Raw genomic sequence first — 25386 nt, 5'->3', positions numbered from 1 at the left:
CATACATTAAGAGAGAAGTCAAATAACAGAACATTGTCCCTCCTGAAAAGGATCATGTTGAGGGATATAATATAAACATGTATACTCGTGTAACTTTAATTTAATACTAACATTCTAATGTTTGTATGTTTTGCCAGACCTACAGCTGATAAGGATAGGGTGATGGCAATTCTACATGGAAAAGTAGGTTGTGTTACTCCCAGATCTGGAGGTATATGTATATTTGTACTATTTATTTCCATTTAAAAAAAAAATCATATTACAATATGGTGTTCACTTTTTCATTTTATTATTCTTTCTTGAAATGGGCCAATATTGTACAGTATTTTCTATACTACAGGTATACATACTCAGGAGCAAATGCAAACTGTATTGTAGTGTGTGGCCGTGTGTATTTATGCGTTTGTGTAATATGCTAGCATTTGTCCATGGATGTCTGTTATTGGTCACTGAGCAATAGTGAAAATGTTTATCAAAATTCATGCAATAGTTTTTGCATGGTGCTGCAAAGAACAGACAAATTCAGAAACCTTTTTTAATTTTATTTTTATAGTTTATAAACAGTCCCTAGAAGTATAGTTTTTTTTGTTTTTTTTTTATATGTACAACCTCAACCCTGAGTTTTATTATATGTAGCAGATGCGAGGCACTGTGAGTGCTGAGGGAACTGCAGCTCCATCCAGTCATCTGTCCATCAGAGCTTTTGTCTGAGTTTAGGCTGAGACTAAAGCTGGGTACACACCCAAAGACTTCTGTCCAGCAGTGACGTGCGGTGAGATCAGTGGTTGGTGAGGCACTGGAGGGTCCTACACACATCAAGGGTGCCATAGCAGCCACATCCCCTGCACCTGTGGTAGTTATGCCACTGCGCTGAACCTCCACAGTCGTACCCAGTATGCAGCAGTAATACACCATATGCAGAGAATGTCACACATTAGTAATGTCCTTATACATATATTGCCTTACAATAAAGGCCCTTACACATACAGTATGGCACACCTTATTAATGCATTTTACACATTATGCCACACTTTATTAATCCTCTAATACAAATAATTCCCCCATACACAAACTGTTTGCTACACATTATTAATGCTCTTTCTCCCACAATGCCCGTTATACCTACTGTATGACCCACTTTTTTTATAGCATGTACACAAAATTGCCCCGTACATATATGCCCCATATTATTAATGCCCTTATACACGACACATAATGCCCCATACACATATGCCCCACATTATTAATGCCCTTATACACGACACATAATGCCCCATACACATATGTCCCACATTTATTAATGCCCCATACACAAATGACCCACATTATTAATGCCCTTATACACATGACATATAATGCCCCATACACATATGACCCACATTATTAATGCCCTTATACACATGACATATAATGCCCCATACACATATGCGCGCCCCACATTATTAAATTCACATATACACATAATTCCCTTTACATATGCCCCACATTATTAAAGGTCGTTCTATGCAGAATGCCCCTTACACATATCCCCCGGCCCCCACCCTGCAGTGATCTTCGCTGCCAACAGCAAGCATTTGCTCTTCTGCCCCCCTCCGCACATTGACTGCCCCCCTCCCCGACTACCACTAACCGGTACCTGCTGCTAAATTTCCATCTCTGGCTTTGTCCGATCTGGCCAGTCCCTGTCCTGAGGCTGTCGCTTACATCTCAGGCTCAGGCTCCGGGCATGGATGGCTCCTCAGTTCTCCGGCTGTATGTCCCTGCGTGTAGCTGCTGACAACGGCCCCCATGCTTGGACACAGCAGAGGTGTCCATTCAGCCGGCGGGTGGGGAAGGGGGTTACTTTCATGATGCGCATGCCGGGTGTCTGTGCAGCCGCCGGGTGAAGAAGAGGGGGGGGGGGGGGCGCGGCAGTCTGTTCACATGCCGGACACAGCAGAGGTGTCCATTCAGCCGGCGGGTGGGGAAGGGGGTGCGGGGGTTACTTTCATGATGCGCATGCCGGGTGTCTGTGCAGCCGCCGGGTGAGGAAGAGGGGGGGGGGGGGGCGCGGTGGTCTGTTCACATGCCGGATGGGGAAGGAGGTGAGGGGGAGATTTCATCACGCACAAGCCAGGGGAGAAGGGAGAGATGTGGGTGTCCGTGCAGCCAGCGGGGGGGGGGTGGAATGTGGAGGTCCGTGCAGCTGGGAAAGGGGGGGGGGTGGATGTCTGTACCCAGTGCAGCTGGGTTGCTTCTGCTTTGATAACCAATCGCAAGCTGCTTCACTGACAGGGGCGTGCTTTCAAAGCATGTCCCTGTCCCCGAGGCACCGCTATAGGTGCCGCTTCTAGAGGGTTTTTTAATGGGATTTTGCAGCCTAATTCTTAGCCCAGCCCGCTGCCCGCCCCTTGTTCTCGAACCTTAACATTAACAGCTGGAGGCACTGCTCTAGGTGCCTCCATAACAGTAAAACAACACATTATGGTGTTAAAATTAATAGATTAATATAAAGCAGATACTTATGACACATAATATGTGTCCTAAGTATATTCTTTGTATTACTTTGTTATGGCTATCACTAATGACAGGGTAGGCACTGCCTCCCCTGCCTCCCCTGACTGCACGTCCCTGGGCTGTATGTCCCTGCGTGTAGCTGCTGACAACGGCCCCCATGCTTGGACACAGCAGAGGTGTCCATTCAGCCGGCGGGTGGGGAAGGGGGTTACTTTCATGATGCGCATGCCGGGTGTCTGTGCAGCCGCCGGGTGAAGAAGAGGGGGGGGGGGGCGCGGCAGTCTGTTCACATGCCGGACACAGCAGAGGTGTCCATTCAGCCGGCGGGTGGGGAAGGGGGTGCGGGGGTTACTTTCATGATGCGCATGCCGGGTGTCTGTGCAGCCCCCGGGTGAGGAAGAGGGGGGGGGGGGCGCGGTGGTCTGTTCACATGCCGGATGGGGAAGGAGGTGAGGGGGAGATTTCATCACGCACAAGCCAGGGGAGAAGGGAGAGATGTGGGTGTCCGTGCAGCCAGCGGGGGGGTGGAATGTGGAGGTCCGTGCAGCTGGGAAAGGGGGGGGGGGTGGATGTCTGTACCCAGTGCAGCTGGGTTGCTTCTGCTTTGATAACCAATCGCAAGCTGCTTCACTGACAGGGGCGTGCTTTCAAAGCATGTCCCTGTCCCCGAGGCACCGCTATAGGTGCCGCTTCTAGAGGGTTTTTTAATGGGATTTTGCAGCCTAATTCTTAGCCCAGCCCGCTGCCCGCCCCTTGTTCTCGAACCTTAACATTAACAGCTGGAGGCACTGCTCTAGGTGCCTCCATAACAGTAAAACAACACATTATGGTGTTAAAATTAATAGATTAATATAAAGCAGATACTTATGACACATAATATGTGTCCTAAGTATATTCTTTGTATTACTTTGTTATGGCTATCACTAATGACAGGGTAGGCACTGCCTCCCCTGCCTCCCCTGACTGCACGTCCCTGCTGTACAGTCAGTCAGGTGAAAACAAAATGCTGCCAATGTATGGAGGCAAATAACAACAAAGAATTTGCTTCCAAATGCTGGAAAATGTATAAAAATTATAATTTTACAGATACATTTTTTAAATCAAATGGCTTAACCCAATTTGTCTGAGTGACCATTGTTTGTTTTCCAGTGTTTGGGAGTAAATGGTTGATTTTCTCCCATTTATTACCAGAATTTTTGTTTCCACAAGACTGAATGGAAATCTTTGTGTGTAACCAGCCTGAGACCTAGATGTGGCCCATGATCATAGGCGTGCGCAGCACATTTTATTAGGGGGTGCACCATCAAAGGGGTGAGCATAGCTCCCTCTATTGGTCATGTCTAACACCACCAATTAGGCGTGTCTACCATCATCGATTGGCACTGGCTACAATATATCTCAGCCACACCAGAATCTGCCTATTTCAGTTTTAATCTTCTAATTATTCTGTGTAACAGTACAGGCAAATACAGTCATAAACATATATGGATGACGCAGGTATGTAGTGATATGACAATGGTCTAGTATAATTAACAATGCAAACACACATTATTGATTGATAGGTGCTTATTTTAATGGAATACAGTTTTAAAAAGCAAAAGTCTTTTGCTGGTATTGTTAGCAGCAGAGGTGTTCATAAGGGTAGGCACAGCATTAGGGGGTGCCTGTGCACCCCTAACACTCAATGTGCGCACACCTACAGTATGCCCATGATACAGTAGGCATGAATAGCTCTGAAGATATCCAACACAAGCTGGAGATGGGGCTGTAGTACCTGGGTTTGTTTCAAACCACTGGCCTCCATGTCCATGATTGTTTCATCCATTGACACCGCAGCTTCATAACCTGAGGTGCAGAGTCTAATGGGGACTATGCTCTTCTTTAGGGACCTAATAAGTGCTGTATAATTTGTTGTGGTGATTATGTGCCAAATTCAGGATGCTCCCAAAATATCTCTTGGAATAGGTTATGATAGAAGGCATGCTACCATATGCTCTCATATTGGATGACCCTCTTAATTTCTGATTGCCAAGGCAAGAGAAGCAAAGACCAGTTAGAGAAGTGAATAGGGTGGGGATTCAGCTGGGAGGGGAGTGAAACCTTCTCACCACAGCCCACAGGTGGCAGTGTGTAAAAAAGAATTCAGCCCAGCACAGTGACAGCAGAAGCTGTATACAGTAGAGTAGTATTTCCCAGATCCGAGCCCGCAGGAATGGTAGAAATCCAAGTGGCGCTTAGAGCTTCCCACCTGACTCTGATCCGGGCGCGCGGGCAAAATGTTATTGCCCGGCGTTGGATTCTCGCGAGATCTGGAAACCCTTAAATTGCGCCTCCCGCGCTGCCATCTTCACTCCAGTCTAGGAGCAGGGTGGGAAAGGGTGTGCTGCTGCTGCTGTGTACTGTCTCTTCTGTGGCCTCGTGTGCTGCTGTGTACTGTCTCCTCTCTGCTCAGTGGGATCACCATTGCAAGGACGACTGGGGATCCGGGCAGCAGGGGGGCTGGAAGTGATGTAGCAATCCGGGTGGAGGCAGGTCCCAGCCGGTGTGGAGGCAGCGGCGTGCCCGGCGGCATATAGCGCTACATCAAGGTCTCTGATTCGCCACTGCCTGGACTGACCATGCCACCCACCGCTGCTGCTGCACAGGCGGGTGGAGGGGGAGTTGTGAGGAGGAGGGGCTCAAATTATTTTTCCCTGGGGCCCACTGTATTGTTGAGACGGCCCTGGCTTGGGCCTGCCTCTGCTGTATAGTCCACTGGTGCTGCTAGGGCCTGCACTGCCTAGTGGCAGCCACTACCTCCTTACCCACTTACCTACTGTGTATTATTCCAGTCCGCTGGTGCCAATCCCATTGCCTAGCTATTACCTACTGCTGTGATAAATTCCAGTCTGCTGGTGCCCTGCCAGTGCCTACCAGTACTACTACCTACCTAATATATTTTAATTCTAGTCTGCTGGGGCCCTGCCTACCAGTACCTACCTACAAATCACAATCACAAATCCCCGAAGAGAATCCAAGGGTGTCGGTGGTTGTGATGCCTGATCTTCCCATCACTGTACGGGAAGAGGTGGCTCCTTTCACCATTTGCAGTACGCCCTCTGCATATGTTGAATGGATCACCCACAGTCTAGTTCCAGATTTTAATAATGAAGGTGTCAATGTTGTACACCAGGAGGAGGATATTGATTGTAGCTGGCTCTGAGGAGGAAGTTGACTAGGAGGATGCTGACGTGGTTTGCTTAAATGAGGCACCAGGGGTGGAAACAGTTGTTTTCCATGGGATGAAAAAGCCCATCGTCATGCCTGGACAGAGGACCAATAAATCCACCTCTTCGTTCTGTATTTTTTTTTTTTTATCCAAAGCCGGACAACAAATGAATTGCCATATTTAGCTTATGTAAAGCTCAAATAAGCAGCGGTAAGGATCTTGCTTACCTAGGGACATCCTCCCTTATACGTCACCTGAAGACACTTCATAAATAATTGTTTAGTTCAGAAATTGTGGCTAGGACCATCAGCAGGGACACCTAAATCCCTTGGTCCTCATGGGGTAGCCAAGTGCCTGAAAAGCACACCAGCAACTCGCTTGTCAATTTCCTCCTCGATATGGATTGGTGGGAGTCCTGCAGGCAATGTCACTGTCATAAAAAAAAGTAGGAGTTGTAGAATATGAGTGGGAAGAACCCCGCTTCTCAAACTACTAATTCTGGCGCTTTAGGGTTAATGTATATCTCTGTATATACAGATCACTTGCTGCTGCAAGTGTTATTGTGAGTTTTGCTGGAACTCACACAAATTTAGAAAAATAGAATTGGATACAATACCATGCGGTGCTAGATGGATATATACATGCACCTTGCTGAATAAAATGTACACTGGACACACTGTAAAGTTTTTTTTTTTTTTTTTTCTAGAGAAAAAAAACTGTGAAAGAATTGCAATACATATAAAATCAAATATAGCTTAAAAATATAACAATCCAGCAGGTTAGTTCACATGTGGATATTCCATGCGTAGAAGATTTGAAAAGCGGTAATGTGTTAATACAGCAACATACAGTTAATTGTTCTATCAACCAGCTGATTTACCGTCCGGCTTCTCCTTCCATGTGAGCCGCTCCCCACAGTCGTCATCGGTAACTATTCACGGCAAATGGCCAGAGGTACCCACCAGGCCGCCGGATAACATCCACAGGCGCATCTCTCCAGGACTCCTACAGCTTGTGATGTCGGGCTCGTTCTGCGGAGAACCCCTGTTCAATGCTGTCGGGGAAGACAGCATTGAATAGACCCAGCAGCCATCTCCCCCGTCGGGAGATGGCTGCAGGAGGTCGACACACATTGCATACCCCCCTTAAACTCTCCTGGGGATTTGTGGTGTCGGACAATGGCAGTAACATTGTGCGGGCATTACACAATTCCAGCACGTGCCATGTTTTTGCGTCCACAATAAATTTGTTGGTGCAGCATTTCATCAGAAGTGACAGGAGATGCTTGCGGTGCTTTTCAGACACACTTGCCACTGCCTGCCGAAGGCTGGAGCGGCAGCTAAAACTCCTCAACCTGCCCTGCCATCCTCTTAAACAAGAGGTGGTGACACGCTGGAACTCCACCCTATATGCTGCAGAGGATGGAGGAGCAGCAAAAGACTATTCAAGCCTACATGGCCACCTACGACATAGGCAGATGAGCGGGGATGCACTTGACTCAAGCGCAGTGCAGGCTAATTGCCGTCTTGTGCAAGGTTCTCCAGCCGTTTGAATTTGCCATGCGTGAAGTCCATTCCAACACTTCCAGGTTGTCAGGTGATTCCTCTGATCAGGCTGCGATTCTGCAAACCATGTAGCTCTTGTGGATTGAAGCCCTCCATACACTTCGCCAGGATATGAGGGTGGTTAGTCTATTAAAGTCAGAGGAATACATTCTGGCCACCGTGCTCGATCCTCTGTTTAAAGTGTATGTTGTGTCTTTGCACCTTTGTAGACCTGTGTCCGCCGGAAACAAAGACCTGGTCAGGAGATTGTCATCTGAAGCAGACCATGACACAGCCACAGCTCCTCCTTCATTTTCTCTCACACCTGTGGCTGTGAAGAAACAGCTGCGATTTCTCACACAACCCGCTGGCAAGGATGCAGGGCCGGCAGGAGGGAGTTTGGACATCTGGTCCGGTCTAAAGGACCTGGCAATGATTGCTGACGTGTCTACTGTTGCATTGGATGCTGTCACCATTGAAAAAATGGTGGAGGGATTACTTTGGTGACAGCATCCAAGTAAACATGTCAGACCGTCCATACCTGTAGTGGCAGGAAAAAAGGCAGTTTGGAGGCCCCTGTACAAACTGGGACTGAAGGGTGGGAACCGGCGCTTAATCCTGTTAACTCAAAGTACTACTAGTTCCACTAATTAGTGGTTAGTTGGTACATACTGGAAAAAATAGAAAGATATTCAGTCTAAAAAATGTCTCCCATGCGTATAAGGTTCAGGCAGCGTGGGAGGGAAATGCCTATTCCCAATATAATAACAAAGAAGAAAAATACATTTACACGCGCTAGAAACAATGTGTAAAATATGTTTTGCAATTTATTTAAACAGATGTGATTCTCACTGGCCAGTGATACTGATTGATATTAAAAAACCAATATGTATATATTAATAATAGCTAAACATCGATACCAAATAAAAGAAAAAATAAACAATAAAAAAAAAATACAAAATGGCTTGAGATTTTGTTAATTTGTGGCCTCCGTTGGATGGATTGTATCCAGGTATTATTGGATCCTTCCTGTCGACAATATGTCGGCCGTTTTTAAAGGACACTGTTTACTGCACAGGAGAATTCTATACAGTCCACTGTCTGGCCAGACAACACCCAACCACTGGTTGGTATGCGATTATAGAGAAAAAGTAAAAACAAATAAGTTACTACTTTAGTTTCACGGCGGCAGCATGGCTGTGCGTCTGAGTCCCATTGCGGTGTCGCTTCACTCGCCCACGCTGCGGGCTCGGTGTCTCGTTACGCTATTTAAAATCAACTCCATGCCAACGTGGATAGTGGGGGTATGAACTATCCACATTGGCATGGAGTTAAGTTACTTTTATTTTAGATAGATTGCCGAGCGCACAACCCGGAAGTAGCCGGCGGCCATGCTGCCGCCGTGAAACTAAACAAGTACCAAAAAAAAAAAAAAAACCCAAGAAACATTTATTCCTTTAAAAAATGTATATAAAAGGATCCCAATAATGGCTGGCTGCTAGTTGTCAAGCTACTTGTAATTACAGTGCTGAATGGAAGTTTGACAGTACAGGTCGGGCATCCCGTATCCGAATTATTCCAAAAACCGTGTTTTTTTTTGGAATAATTCAATTTTTTTTTTGTTTTCTTTTCCCCCCCTAACCCTCTTTTAATACTTACCAAGTCCTCCAGCGTCCATAGCAGGCCTTCAGCATCCTCTCCAGCGTCTCCAGCGGTCCCAGGAGTGCTTTGCGCGAGTGCGCGCGCACGCCGGTGAAGTCACTGGCGCGCCTGGGAACTTGCGCAAAGCACTCCTGGGACCGCTGGAGACGCCGGAGACGGTGCTGGTGGACGCCGGAGGACTCCATGGATGCCGAGGGACCATCAGGGACCCACCAGGGACAGGTAAGTATGGCTAAAAAAAAAATATTACCTTATCCGGAATGCTCGTGGTCCCGAGCATTTCGGATAACGGATACTCAACCTGTACATGCTTTTCTTGCAGGCAGGTTGGGGGATCACGTTCTGGAGCTCCAGAGAGAATGGTGAGGTAGCTTGTAGTCAAATTATGCGTTTCTCTGCCTCCTGTAAGGTGTTAGCAGCTTCTTTTATTTTATTTTGTATCGATGTTTAGCTATTATTAATATATACATATTCGTTTTTTAATATCGATCAGTATCACTGGCCAGTGAGATTCACATCTGTTTAAATAAATTAGGGGAATGGAGAATTTAAGCTATGAGGAGAGATTAAGCAAGCTAGGACTATTTACACTAGAGAAGAGACGTTTAAGGGGGGACATGCTCAACATGTACAAATATATCAGGGGCCAATATAAGGAACTCTCAAGCACTCTTTTTACTGCAAGAAAGGAAACTAGGACACGAGGGCATGAATTTAGATTAGAGGAAAGAAAATTTCGTTCCCTCAAAAGAAAAAATTTCTTTACGGTCAGAGCAGTCAAACTTTGGAACTCTCTTCCTGGAGAGGTGGTGTTGGCAGATACAATAAATACGTTCAAAATAAGGTTGGACAAGCATTTATTGGATAAAAATATCCAGGGGTACTAATAAGAACCATATTCTGTCTTTTACAAGGGATAAGCTATTAAAACGTAGGTTGAACTAGATGGACGCAAGTCTTTATTCAGCCTTATCTACTATGTAACTATGTAACTATGTAAATAAATTGCAAAACCTATTTTATACATTGTTTCTAGCGAGTGTACATGTATTTTTCTTCCCTGTACAAACTGACTTTATTTTATCTGAGTTGTCCCCCTCCAGTGTGTACCCCCCGAAAGAGTTTTTAGTGCAGCGGGGAACCTGGTCAGTGAGCGGCTAAGGAGGTTGCTTCCACAAAATGTGGAGAAGATGGTGTTCATAAAGATGAATTATCAATTCTTCATGAAGACCAGCAATTGCCTCCAGAGATTATAGAGGGACCTGTGATTGTGGAGTCCAGCGGGGACCAATTGGTGATCTGTGAGGATGAGGAAGTACACACTGAAGGGGCAAGGAATCAGAGGAGGAGGATGACGAGTGACCGACACTCTGTAGATCCAGTTTATACAGGGAGAGATGAATTGCTTTTTTGTGTGGGGGCACAAACAAACCAATCATTTCAGCCATAGTTTTGTAGGCCCTGTCGCTGAAATGATTGGTTTGTTAAAGTGTGCATGTTCTATTTCCGCAACTTTTGGGGGGATGGGAGGGCCCAAGGACAATTCCATCTTGCACCTTTTTTTACTATTCTGTGCTTTGTGGGGACTAGTTTTTAAAACTGCCATCTCTTTGCCGCTGCAGTGCCACTCCTAGATGATCCACGTGATTGTGCAGCCCAATTGTGTGCCTTAGCATAGTTATCCAGCTACCTCGGTGATACCTTTTGCCCTAAATTCAATATTGTGAGGTGTCCGCAGTTTAGAATAGACTGGAAATGGGTGGATGGGAATGTTATTGAGGTTAATAATAGCGTAGGAGCATTTTTAAATCTGAAGCCAAAACGTTGAGGGGGTGTTTTGGGAAAACCCAGTAGAACCCAAAACCTGAAGGTCATCAGAACCCAAAACGCGAAAAGTGGCTTGTACACATCCCTAGTATACAATATATTACACTGCACTAAATTGCTGCTAGAATTATTCTACCTAAAATACATTCAAAAATAAAAATTGTAAATAATGTTGGAACTGGAAGTACTGTAGAATACTTTTCTATAAATATATTACAGGAACTATGATCTAAAGGGGGGGAAATAAAAGGATGGGTACTTGTGTATTATCACGGCGCCCATCGCATTGCATACCGTAAGGCTTAATATGGTATGCAATGAGATGAGATGCGATGCGATGGGACCCGAACTTATACAATTTAAAATTGTATATGGCATACAATGAGATGAGATGAGATACGATTTTAAATTGTATAAGCACACTAATGGGTGCTTTCAATGTTAATTGGCCCCCCTATAAGATTTTTAATTGTATAAGAACCCTAATGGGTGCTTACAATGTTAAATGCACCCCCACGCCACCCCCACTATCTATGCCAACCCGAAGCGTGGCGAGTGCAGCGGTACGCGTCCTCCGACCTTTTCATACCCCCACTATCCATGTCGACGTGGAGTTGATTTTATATAGCCAGAAAAAAACACAAAGTAGAACTGCGCAGTGAAGGGGGAAATAGTACATGCAATTTATTTATGTACCAATAAAAAACACATATAAAACATACACAGAAAATTAAAACACAATTTATGAAAATGAGAAAACAAAAAAATACAATGATATTACATAAAAAGGGGGGGGGGGGTTAATATAAAAAGATTTTTGCACAACCGGTTGTGTCGAATTAATAGGTTTAAAACCAAATAGATTTTGCTACCCTTCCTTTTTTTCCTTGAGAAAGCCGCTGAGACCGTTACCGGAGGCGGGGAAACGCGTTGGGTACTTACAAAAAATTCTTTCTGCACCATAGGGGAACCCATATAGGCTTACTATCAGCCCACCAGCCTGAAGGTGACTCCAGATATAGTTGGACCAAGACAGGTGATTCAGCACCATCCACTGGGAGACCGGAGGAATTACAGGTGGCAGCTGTAAGGTACCCCTAATGCAATACTGTCTGGCCAGACACTAAAACCTGGACAGTTATATTTACTAATCCATACAAAGACTGTTACCTAACCAGTATTCTAATCACAACTAACATACTAATGTGACCGTGATAAGCTAAAGGGAAGCAAAATCTATTTGGTTTTAAACCTATTAATTCGACACAACCGGTTGTGCAAAAATCTTTTTATATTAACCCCCCCCCCCCTTTTTATGTAATATCATTGTATTTTTTTGTTTACTCATTTTCATAAATTGTGTTTTAATTTTCTGTGTATGTTTTATATGTGTTTTTTATTGGTACATAAATAAATTGCATGTACTATTTCCCCCTTCACTGCGCAGTTCTACTTTGTGTTTTTTCTGGTAATCAACTTGGGGAATTGAGCTACCCCCCACAGAACAGCAGCAGTTAATGAGGTGTGATAGTCCGTGCTATATTACGGATTAGGTAGGTCAAACCACCCGCAGCGCAGGACTTAGCCAAAATTCTTTTTCTGATTTTATATAGTGTGGCGAGCGCAGCGAGCCACCGAGCCCGAAGCGTGGCGAGCGGACGCGTAATACATGTAAAGTAAAACGCGGGGCTCGCTGCGCTCGGTGGCTTGCTGCGCTCGCCACACTATATAAAATCAACTCCACGCCGACATGGATAGTGGGGGTATGAAAAGGTCGGAGGACACGTACCGCCTCGCCACGCTTCAGGTTGGCGTTGATAGTGGGGGTGCATTTAACATTGTTAGCACCCATTAGGGTGCTTATACAATTAAAAATCTTATAGGGGGGCCAATTAACATTGAAAGCACCCATTAGTGTGCTTATACAATTTAAAATCGTATCTCATCTCATCTCATTGTATGCCATATACAATGGTATACAATTTTTAATTGTATAAGATGGAAATCGTGGTCGCCGTGCTAATATACAAGTACCAAAGGATGCAAAATCAAGAGATACATGGGGTGTGGCAAGAGCCAATGTAAATGCACAAAGGGCCTTATTCAGACCTAAGCTCAGTACAAATTTGTTTGGAAAATGGGCAAAACCATGTGCACTGCAAGTGGGGCAGATGTAACATGTATAGAGAGAGTTACATCTGTGTGTAATTTTGTTTCTGTGCAGGGTAAATACTGGCTGCATTATTTTTACACTGCAATTTAGATTTTGGTTTCAGCACACCCCCAAATTTAACTCTCTCTGCACATGTTACATCTGCCCCACCTGCAGTGCACATGGTTTTGCCCATTTTCCAAACAAATTTGTACTGAGCTCAGATCTGAATAAGGTCCAAAATGTGGAAAACTTTATTTTCTCTGGTTTATTCCCAAATCCATTTGTGAAGTCTAGTAGGTGCAGTTGCAGGTGTTACCATACTCCTCTGCCTCCCAGTATCACTCAGTTTACTATATATCTGCTAATCCCACTCTGTGGGGTTTCTTTTTACATATTTTTTTCATTGTTTTTATAGCCCCTTACTACTTTTTAGGATAAGTAAAAAGTACAATACATTACCGTAGGTAGCGGGCCACTAGGATGCAAAGCGTTGAAAGCAAACTGCCTATTAATAAAGAAATAGCTGCTATGTACCCAATTCAGCACACTATGAGGTAAATTTACTAAGATGGGCATTCTCTTTTTTTATTTATTTTTTATTCTATATTGTTTTATTGAAATTTTGGTACTCTTTACCTAGTACGGCGCCCGTCGCGGGCATCGCGGGTACATTTATGTGTGGCCGCGACGCGACCGACGCGATGCCCGCGATTTCCCAAACCAATGTTAAACATGGAAATCGTGTCGGTCGCGTCGCGGCCGGCCATAAATGTACCCGCGATGCCCGCGACGCGAGCGGACGCGTAATACATGTAAAGTAAAACGCGGGGCTCGCTGCGCTCGGTGGCTTGCTGCGCTCGCCACACTATATAAAATCAACTCCACGCCGACATGGATAGTGGGGGTATGAAAAGGTCGGAGGACACGTACCGCCTCGCCACGCTTCAGGTTGGCGTTGATAGTGGGGGTGCATTTAACATTGTTAGCACCCATTAGGGTGCTTATACAATTAAAAATCTTATAGGGGGGCCAATTAACATTGAAAGCACCCATTAGTGTGCTTATACAATTTAAAATCGTATCTCATCTCATCTCATTGTATGCCATATACAATGGTATACAATTTTTAATTGTATAAGATGGAAATCGTGGTCGCCGTGCTAATATACAAGTACCAAAGGATGCAAAATCAAGAGATACATGGGGTGTGGCAAGAGCCAATGTAAATGCACAAAGGGCCTTATTCAGACCTAAGCTCAGTACAAATTTGTTTGGAAAATGGGCAAAACCATGTGCACTGCAAGTGGGGCAGATGTAACATGTATAGAGAGAGTTACATCTGTGTGTAATTTTGTTTCTGTGCAGGGTAAATACTGGCTGCATTATTTTTACACTGCAATTTAGATTTTGGTTTCAGCACACCCCCAAATTTAACTCTCTCTGCACATGTTACATCTGCCCCACCTGCAGTGCACATGGTTTTGCCCATTTTCCAAACAAATTTGTACTGAGCTCAGATCTGAATAAGGTCCAAAATGTGGAAAACTTTATTTTCTCTGGTTTATTCCCAAATCCATTTGTGAAGTCTAGTAGGTGCAGTTGCAGGTGTTACCATACTCCTCTGCCTCCCAGTATCACTCAGTTTACTATATATCTGCTAATCCCACTCTGTGGGGTTTCTTTTTACATATTTTTTTCATTGTTTTTATAGCCCCTTACTACTTTTTAGGATAAGTAAAAAGTACAATACATTACCGTAGGTAGCGGGCCACTAGGATGCAAAGCGTTGAAAGCAAACTGCCTATTAATAAAGAAATAGCTGCTATGTACCCAATTCAGCACACTATGAGGTAAATTTACTAAGATGGGCATTCTCTTTTTTTATTTATTTTTTATTCTATATTGTTTTATTGAAATTTTGGTACTCTTTACCTAGTACGGCGCCCGTCGCGGGCATCGCGGGTACATTTATGTGTGGCCGCGACGCGACCGACGCGATGCCCGCGATTTCCCAAACCAATGTTAAACATGGAAATCGTGTCGGTCGCGTCGCGGCCGGCCATAAATGTACCCGCGATGCCCGCGACGCGAGCGGACGCGTAATACATGTAAAGTAAAACGCGGGGCTCGCTGCGCTCGGTGGCTTGCTGCGCTCGCCACACTATATAAAATCAACTCCACGCCGACATGGATAGTGGGGGTATGAAAAGGTCGGAGGACACGTACCGCCTCGCCACGCTTCAGGTTGGCGTTGATAGTGGGGGTGCATTTAACATTGTTAGCACCCATTAGGGTGCTTATACAATTAAAAATCTTATAGGGGGGCCAATTAACATTGAAAGCACCCATTAGTGTGCTTATACAATTTAAAATCGTATCTCATCTCATCTCATTGTATGCCATATACAATGGTATACAATTTTTAATTGTATAAGATGGAAATCGTGGTCGCCGTGCTAATATACAAGTACCAAAGGATGCAAAATCAAGAGATACATGGGGTGTGGCAAGAGCCAATGTAAATGCACAAAGGGCCTTATTCAGACCTAAGCTCAGTACAAATTTGTTTGGAAAATGGGCAAAACCATGTGCACTGCAAGTGGGGCAGATGTAACCTGTATAGAGAGAGTTACATCTGTGTGTAATTTTGTTTCTGTGCAGGGTAAATACTGGCTGCATTATTTTTACACTGCAATTTAGATTTTGGTTTCAGCACACCCCCAAATTTAACTCTCTCTGCACATGTTACATCTGCCCCACCTGCAGTGCACATGGTTTTGCCCATTTTCCAAACAAATTTGTACTGAGCTCAGATCTGAATAAGGTCCAAAATGTGGAAAACTTTATTTTCTCTGGTTTATTCCCAAATCCATTTGTGAAGTCTAGTAGGTGCAGTTGCAGGTGTTACCATACTCCTCTGCCTCCCAGTATCACTCAGTTTACTATATATCTGCTAATCCCACTCTGTGGGGTTTCTTTTTACATATTTTTTTCATTGTTTTTATAGCCCCTTACTACTTTTTAGGATAAGTAAAAAGTACAATACATTACCGTAGGTAGCGGGCCACTAGGATGCAAAGCGTTGAAAGCAAACTGCCTATTAATAAAGAAATAGCTGCTATGTACCCAATTCAGCACACTATGAGGTAAATTTACTAAGATGGGCATTCTCTTTTTTTATTTATTTTTTATTCTATATTGTTTTATTGAAATTTTGGTACTCTTTACCTAGTACGGCGCCCGTCGCGGGCATCGCGGGTACATTTATGTGTGGCCGCGACGCGACCGACGCGATGCCCGCGATTTCCCAAACCAATGTTAAACATGGAAATCGTGTCGGTCGCGTCGCGGCCGGCCATAAATGTACCCGCGATGCCCGCGACGCGATGCTCCCGATTTCCCATAGGAATCAATGTTAAAAGGCGCGATGGACCCGATTTTACTGTTAAATGCCTCAATCCACCCGATTTGGCCATAGGAATCAATGTTAAATGGGCCACAGAGCCCATTAACCCTTAAATGTCCCCCCTAATTTTTAACGCCACCCCACGATCCACGCCAACCCGAAGCGTGGCGAGTGCAGCGAGCCCGCGAGGGGCGGCGGTACGCGTCCTCCGACCTTTTCATGCCCTACTATCCACTACGGCGTGGTGTGAGAATATAATAGTGTGGCGAGCGCAGCGAGCCACCGAGCCCGAAGCGTGGCGAGCGCACGCGGATACCTTCACAGTTATGCGCGTCCCCTCGCGGGCTTCACAGGTGTCCGTGGCGATGCGGACACCTGTGAAGCCCGCGAGGGGATGCGTCTACCTGTGAAGGTATCCGCGTCCCCTCGCTGCGCTCGCCACGCTTCGGGCAATATTATATTCTCACACCACGCCCTAGTGGATAGTAGGGCATGAAAAGGTCGGAGGACGCGTACCGCCGCCCCTCGCGGGCTCGCTGCGCTCACCACGCTTCGGGTTGGCGTGGATCGTGGGGTGGCGTTAAAAATTTGGGGGGACATTTAAGGGTTAATTTGGCCTATTTGGCCCCAAATCGGGTCCATTGAGGCATTTAACAGTAAAATCGCGGTCAATCTGCCGTTTTAACATTGTTCCCTATGGGAAAATCGCGGTGATCGCGGGCATCGCGGCCATCCCGATTTACCCGCGATGCCCGCGATGACCGCGATCACCGCGATTTTTACCCCCGACGCCCGCGATTTCAATCGCGGGCGCCGTTCTAGGTAAAGAGTACCGAAATTTTTTGTATACAGTAACAATAGAACACCCAATTAAAACAGGGGGTAAAGCAGACACCTTCACCAAGTATCATAAGTAATAGAGCAAGGATTGCAATTGTCACATACAATGAGACCTAAGCATCATGTCAATGGGAGTATTGGATCTTCACAATACAACGGCATTGGATTGGTACCCTCCGGGCTCTCCCACCAAAATGGGCGTTCTATTGAAGATGGCATGTTTCCCATAGCAACCAAACAAGATTCTATTTATTTTGTAGAATGTGCAAAATAAATAAGCATCCTCAATATCCCAGAGGATAAACCATTAGGCTAGTTTTATTTTTTCATGTATACATCATTTTGGATATGCAATGGATTGAGCCACAGTAGAGCACCTTCTTCTTCCTTTTATTTTTTATTTTTTTATCTAAGGTGGAACAGTCCGCTATTCTTATTCAGTTTACTTGCCATTAAATTGAATATCTTTTCTCTTAGGTACCCCAATGAAAATTGAGTACTATATTTCTCCATACCAAATTTTGGAGCAAAATATAAAACCAGGTAAGTGTGTGTGTGTGTGTGTGTGTGTGTTACTCTGCTCTTTAAAAACAAGAACCATTGTAACGTCAAAATGGGAACGTTGCAATTGATTATTGCAATTAATAATTTTACTTGGAGGTAACTATAAACTGCTATAGTATTTAATAATATTACATATTTTTTTCCATCCTCCAACAGGCACTCATATCGTTGGATCTAATGCATCAATAACCGTTGCAGGCACAAAGAACTGGTATCGTCTTCCTGTAACTCCATTATTTCTTGAGAGCCCAGAAGAAGGTAACAGGTAAATGGTGTCATGGATTTAGACTTGTGCAGAAAACTAGGGGGTAGATGTATGAATCAGTGATAAAGTGCCTTGTGTTTCACCGGCCAATCATCTCCTCACTGTTAAGTAACAGGCTGGGTTTAAAAAGGGACAGTTAGGAGTTGATTGGCCGGTGATAAAGTACTTTATCACTTCTTCCCTTATCACTGCTTCATACATCTACCCCTAGATGAGTATTGTATAAAACTGGATATTGCAGGTAAACTTTACTTGCCTAGAGATTACAAATTTATTTGCATTCCCTTGGTGCCCAGGAGAGTAGTTCACCTCCTGGATCCCACATATTTCCACAGGGAAGTGGTAGGAGGTGAGGTGATAATGCAGCCAACTGCAAATGGTTTCCTTATAGCCGCTACACTCTTGCTGCATTTTGGATTGTGCATTGTGTGGTGAGGCTGTGATGGCATGAATTAAGCTTGTGCTTTACCCACATCTGCGTCCATAGGCGAATCTAGAATTATGGTAATGGGTGGTCCCAGAACTAGACAGCAGGGGGACCTTTGCGCGGCGTGGCCCCACGGAAAGGAGGCGTGGCATCAAAAAAGGGGGTGTGGTATTACACTTTAGACCAAGTAGTAGTAGTACGTTTATTTATAAGGCGCCGCAAAGTGTCCGCAGCGCCGTACATAGCAAACAAAAAAAACAAATTACAAGGTAACGTACAGAGTGTGTTGAAAAATACAGTATAAATAGGGGTATAGCTGGTAGAACTAAAATCAGCATCAGTTCAGAAGTAGGTGTGGAAATTGTCGAGGAGACTGAAGATGAAGTAGAGGAAGGAAAGAACAGGACAGGAGCACAGGTGAGGTAATGAGGTAGGGTGAGTACGTGAGGAAGGAGGACCCTACTCATAAGAGTTAACATACTAAAAATAGGTGGGTGGACGAACGAAATACAATAGGATAAGTAGGAACGGAGGGGAACGGAGGCAGGATAGGAGGATCAAAAGAGGTTATGAGGAGGGAGGAGACCATACACGGTAATGCCCATTACACATTTTAGCAAACTCCGTAATACCCATTACACATAATGCCACACGCCGTAATGCCAATTACACATTAGGCCACACACCATAATGCCCATTACACATTGTGCCACACATCATGATGCCCATTACATACTATATAACAAACCGTAATGCCCATGACATATTTGCCACATAAGTGCTGCTTACCTACGTGCTCATTGCTAGGGGGTTCTTGCTTGATGACACCATAGTATCCATTACACATGATGCCCCACACCATAGTACCAATTACACATGATGCCACACACCATAGAACCCATTACACATGATGCTGCACACATAATGTCCATTACACATGATGCTGCACACATAATGCCGCTTACACATGATGCTGCACACCGTAATGCCCCTTACACATTAAGCCACACATTATGCGTAATGCCCCCACATACTGCCACTTGTAGCGTCCCTTAAGCAATGCCCCCAAAAGTGCCACTTACTGTAAATTTTTATATGAGCCTTCGCTGCTGTTGCAGGGAGAGATGGAGAGCGGTGCAGCTGCTTCTATGGGGAGAGGAGCAGAGCGCAGCGCAGAGCACGCTCCCACTCCCCTCCTGGTGTCCCCTCTAGCCAAGTGGACATTTGAAATATTATGCGCGCTGTTGTGCGTGACGTCGGGGGAGCACACCGGGCGCCGGCACCACATGATTAAAGGGGGGCGGGCTAAGGTGAATGCGGGGAGAAGAATTGGAGCGGAAGCTGCAGGGGTGACAGTCATTGACAGCTGGGCAGAGAGCAGGGGGCTGCCCGGCTGTATTCAGAGCACTGCAGGTCACGGCTGTTTGAAATAATACCCCTTTCATAACAGAAAATGCAGGGATTTACCCGGGAATGTGGTACCAGGATCATGCAGGGACATTCCCAGGCTGACCCCTTATACACCAGCCTAGTCCCTGCATTTTCTGGTGTGAGGGGGAGAGACAAACACTCCCCTCTCCCTACACCCATTTAACCAACAAGCTATATCTTCGGAACCAACTGACCCATTTACATGAGACCAGTATCATATTGAAGAACTTTTGAGTTGGCTTCGAATGATTTTTGGTCCCGTGAAACTGGGCTGTTTGGTGCCAGAGAGATCTGCCCTCAAAGAACATAAACAGTCATGAAATGACATTTAAGAAATGAAAAAAAAAAACAAAAAAACGGTTTAACCTCAATATCCCTGGAACCATTAACCCATATGGATCCAGCCTGGTATCAGATTGAAGGCCCGGCGATTTGGGTTTGAATTACATCAACCTTGAGCTTCAGTGATGCAGAAGGGGGAACTGGCAGCTGTTGAACTGGGTGCGGGTCGGAATTAGCGGGTCCCATGTTATATAGGGAAAACGTTCCAGCTTTGCCTGGCAGTATCTCCGGTTCCCATGGGGCTAGATACACGGAGCTGGGCTCGTTGGAAAGCCCCATCCCTCAGCTACAAAATGGGCTAATGGGTGGTCCTGTGCACCCCCGGACCACCCCCTAGATTTGCCTATGTCTGCGTCCTTGTTTTAACAAAAAAAAAATGAAGACAGGAAAGATTCTTACCAAAGTAATGATCACTACCTGCTGTGAGGAACAGCATCATACTGTAGATATTGAATCACTCAGTACTGGCTGCAGTAGATGCACAAATAAACATTCTATCCTTGGAGCTACAATATAAAGTGGCAGGTTTATTAAGCCTGGTGAAGCGAAAAAGGGTCTGGTGATAATCTGCTCCTAACTGTCAAGTTACAAACTGGGTTTTGAAAAATTACAGTGGTGAGCTGATTGGCTGCTACATTATAACCAGCCACTTTATCACTTCACTGAGCTTAATAAATCTGCCTCAAAATGTAATTCTTCGCAAATTATTACTATTTCTGTAAACCTTTCTTTGTTTGTGTACTTTAGAGTCCATGGGTTTTCAAAGCTCACTGAAGAGTCCAGCATGGTACTGCCGGCCTGCTTCTTTGTAACCTTTTCTCCTCCTGCACCTTTCATGATGTGTTTGATTCAGAAGATTCAAACTATAACTGGTATGACGCTCTTTATAACACACTCCTTTTATAAAATTAACTAAAAAGCTGTTATTCTGAATCTGTTCATATCTGGCCTCGTTTATAAATGGAGATATGTTGTGCTAAATATATGCTTACAATTCTGATGTAATACTACAATAAAATCTGTGGTATAGGGAGTCCTATGTATCAAGATTTGTCTACATCAAAACACAACAGCGTTTCTGAATCAGGAATAGAAAAGCATAGAGACGTGGTTTCATAGTGCTGCTGACATCGTCATTGTCTTCCTCGTCATGTATCCTTGTACCAGGCTTCAGTACCTTTGAAAAATATGCCTCCTCATGATTACAGTATATTTAGGAATGTATCAGTTCCTAGATTACTTCACATGTCCTTTTAATATATTTTACTTATGCTTACCTTTCCCACAACTTCTCCAGCAGGATGGAGCTGCTAGTCCAGTGGTTCCCAATCCTGGTCCTCAAGTACCCCCAAGAGTACTTAAATGCCGCGATCAGGGGGGGGGCTCAGTGGGGGTCCCCCTGATTCCGGGAGGGTTGCCCACCCTTCCGGGGGCCGGGAGGGGGGACCCGATTTTCGGGAGACTCCCACAAATTCCGGGAGGGTCGGCAACCCTGGTGCACCTGCTGGGTGACTTGGAAAACATGCACTGTTGGGGGTACTTGAGGACCAGGGTTGGGAACCACTGCGCTAGTCTAATGTGTGCACAAATCTATTTAGACACATTTTTGTATGTGTGGACCGTTCATGTTCACACCACATAAATGGGTGTGTCCCAGAATTAAAGTAGACCCTGATTTTACCAACAACATGACTGCCATTATGAATGCATTTTGTGTAGTTTCACAGCGGCAGTGAAATCGCATTGCATGCGATGGTACTTGTGTAGTTTCAAGGTTCTCCTGCCCGTGGATCGCATTGCACGCCATTCAATGCAATGCAATTTAGCACACCCCCACTATCCACGTCACCCCGAAGCGTGGCGTGTGCAGCGAGCCCCGCGATATGCGTCCTCCCGACCTGTTCGTACCCCCACTATCCACGTCTGCGTGGAGTTGCTTTAAAAAAATGTTGCGAGCCCAAAGCGTGGTGCGTGTACGATGAAAACGAGCCCGAAGCGTGGCGAGCAGACGCGGATTACTTGCTGTGTATTCTGCGTGCCCTCACGGGGCTCACAGAGCATGCCACAGGCTCATTTTCAGCGTCCCCTCATGGAGTTCGGTGGCTCGCTGCACTCGCCACACTTTATATCATCAACTCCGCCGACGTGGATAGTGGAGGCATGAACAGGTCAGGAGGACATGTACCGCATCGATATGCGTGCGATGTGATCCGTGGGCAGGGGAAACTTGAAACTACACAAGTACCATCACATTGCCGCGTTTGTATGCGATCACATGCCATGCGATTTCCCTGCCGCCGTTAAACTACACAAGTTCCCATTTTGTAATCTACTTCTAAGCAAGCCAATCAAATATAAAAAATGTCCACATCATGCACAATTGCCCAGCACTTTAGATCTGGTAATTATGCCAGCACTGGGTGCCCATTCCTTTTTCACGCTGCTTTACATGGCTAAACCCTTCTAAAATATTGGGTGCATCAGGAAAAATATAGCCACCCCCCCCCCCCCTTAGGAGTTGCTAGCAGAAAAAATGTATGTGCACCCAAAGTAGATTCCGATTGGTTGCCCACAGCAACATCCCATGTGAAATAGAACTCCCTAGTAAATTTCCCCCTAAGTGTCAGCCAAAAATGAGACTTCTTGCAGAAGACTAAACATTTTGAGCCCACTTCCCCAAACCAGGTAAATCTCCCATTCATGAAAAAAAAATAGTGGACTACTTTTTGATTGTGGTGATTTTTAAAAAGTAAAAAATTAAAATAAACATTTATTAGGAGACCAGTGCAAACAACACATTTGCATATCCTAATGGACTCCTCTACCATACTACCCAGATGTACCAATGTGATGCATTAACCTATAAACCTCTCTCCTAGCATTCTCCTAAAGCAGTGGTTATCAAACTGTGGGTCCTGACCCCGAAATGGATCCCATCCATCTCGGCATAGGGTCGTGACTCCATGTTGTTGACAATCAGACTGATGACTTTTCTAATCTCCGTCAATGATTCAATGAGTCTGATAAATCTATTGCATTGTCTGTTACTTCAGATTCCTCCCATCATGTTGTGCCTCCACAGTGCTGCCATGGGGTGTGGTATATTAGCCCGACAGTCGGGATTCTGACAGTCATTAGTCAGACTTCGGAATCCCGACTGCACAGCGTGGGGAGCACAATGAAGCCCCTTGCGGGCTTGCTGCGCTCGCCAAGCTGCGGGCACGGTGGCAAGCTGCGCTCGCCACCTATTTTATTCTCCCTCTATGGGGGTCGTGGACCCCCACGAGGGAGCAGTCGGGATTCCGATGTCGGAGTAATTCCGACTGTCGGAATCCTGACTGTCGGGGAGCCGTCCGGCACCCCTGCCATGTATGTGATGACTACACATGTGATGTGATAACCTTCTGCAGTAACTTGCTGAGGTCCTGTAATTATTTTTGTTGTATAATGGGGTCCCAGAGCAAAATAGTTTGAGGACCCCTGTCCTTAAGGTTAAAATGGGGGAAAAAGTGTGAATTTGAAAAGGGACATTGTCATATAGCTTTGGGGTCATGGGCACAAACCATTTCATGCGCCTAGCACTAAGTCAGATCCCCTCCCAGACAAAGCTTTGAGTTGTTACCCACAATTGTTAGCAACAGGAAGAGATGAGATTTATCAAAGCTTGTAAAGAGATAAAAGTACTAACCAATCGGTTCCTTACTATAATTTTCAGGCTGTGTTTGAAAATAATTTTGGTGTCTATTTTCCATAGTGGGTGGTGATAAAGTACCAGCCAATCAGATCATATCTGTCATTTTTCAAATACCGCCTGTAAAATTATAGTAAAGAGCTGATTGGTTAGTACTTATCTATTTACAAGCTTTCCCTCAAATGTGTTAACTGGCAGAACAACAGTTAATAGCTATGCTTACATTTAGAAGGAGATTTAGTTAATGATATCGTTGCATTGGAACCTTGCACAATAACAAGGGCGTAACTACCATCAGTGCAAGGGGTGCAGCTGTTATGGGTCCCAGAGCTGAAAGGGGACCATCTCTACAGTCTAAGTTTAATATATGCTATGTACATTTATTACCATCAGTTGCTAAATAGAGGGCCCTTACAAAGTTTTGCTATGGGGCCTACGAATGTCTAGTTACGCCCCTGCACACTAATGTAATATGGGTTATCAGGCTACAAAGCATACTTGCCTACTTTTGAAAACTAGTTTCAGGGAGACTATAGTTGACAGTAGAATTTTGGGTACTTGTTTCCTAGCACGGCGCCCATCGCATTGTATACTATAAGACTAAATATGGTATGCGATGCTGCGCGATATTGTATGCCATAAAATGGCATACAATGCGATGGTATACAATTTTTTTTTTATTGTACAACCACTCAGGTCCTTACAATGTTAAATACCAACCCGAAGTATGGCGTGCGGCGGCGGTACGCGTCCTCCGACCTTTTCATACCCCCACTATCCACATCGGCGTGGAGTTCATTCTGTATAGTGTTGCGAGCCACCGAGCCTGAAGCGTGGCGAGCCCCGCGAGGGGACGTGTATTACTTTACATGTATTCCACGTCCGCTCGCCACGCTTCGGGCTCGGTGGCTCGCTGCGCTCGTCACACTATCTAAAATCAACTCCATGCCGACGTGGATAGTGGGGGTATGAAAAGGTCGGAGGACGCGTACCGCCGCCCCTCGCGGGCTCGCTGCGCTCGCCACGCTTCGGGTTCACGTTCATAGTGGGGGTGCATTTAACATTGTAAGCACCCATTAGGGTGCTTATACAATAAGAAATCTCATCGCATGCGGCTATATGGCATGCAATACGATGCGATGGCATAAGATTAAAAAATTGGGTACTTGTTTCCTAGCACGGCGCCCGTCGGGGTACATCACATGCCTTAAGTTTAGGTACTTAAGGCATGCGATGGACGCGATGGTCTTTAACTAGCTCAATTGCCGGTAAAAGTGAAGATCGCGTCCATCGTGGCCCCTAATAAGGGGCCGCGATGCGACCGACACGATCAATGCGATTTTCCCATAGGGAACAATGTTAAATGAATTTTAAAGTGAAAATCGGGTTGATCCGGTAGATCGCGGGCCATTATAATGGCCCACGATGCGATCAACCCGATTTTACATGGGTGACAATGTGAAATGGGCCAATATGGCCCATTTCACATTGAATATGTGTAAAAAGTATGGTTAATGGGCCCCCCCCC

The 25386-nt window shown here is 45.2% G+C and overlaps 1 protein-coding gene across 2 annotated transcripts in view; it reads left to right on the top strand.

The window, feature by feature from the left end:
- LOC146080828 (mediator of RNA polymerase II transcription subunit 1-like) overlaps positions 1-25386 on the top strand; it is a 141300-nt gene that overhangs the window by 92586 nt on the left and 23328 nt on the right. For both annotated transcript variants that reach the window (XM_083188505.1, XM_083188504.1), the window contains exons 9-13: positions 138-183; positions 9233-9272; positions 17616-17681; positions 17859-17967; positions 20915-21039. In XM_083188505.1, coding sequence (XP_083044631.1) covers positions 138-183; positions 9233-9272; positions 17616-17681; positions 17859-17967; positions 20915-21039 — 386 coding nt within the window. The remainder of the gene's footprint in view (positions 1-137; positions 184-9232; positions 9273-17615; positions 17682-17858; positions 17968-20914; positions 21040-25386) is intronic.

Source organism: Crinia signifera, chromosome 5, assembly GCF_055691185.1.
Source record: "Crinia signifera chromosome 5, ASM5569118v1, whole genome shotgun sequence".
Classification (NCBI taxonomy): Eukaryota; Metazoa; Chordata; class Amphibia; order Anura; family Myobatrachidae; genus Crinia; species Crinia signifera.
This window is presented reverse-complemented; position numbering and strand designations above follow the sequence as displayed.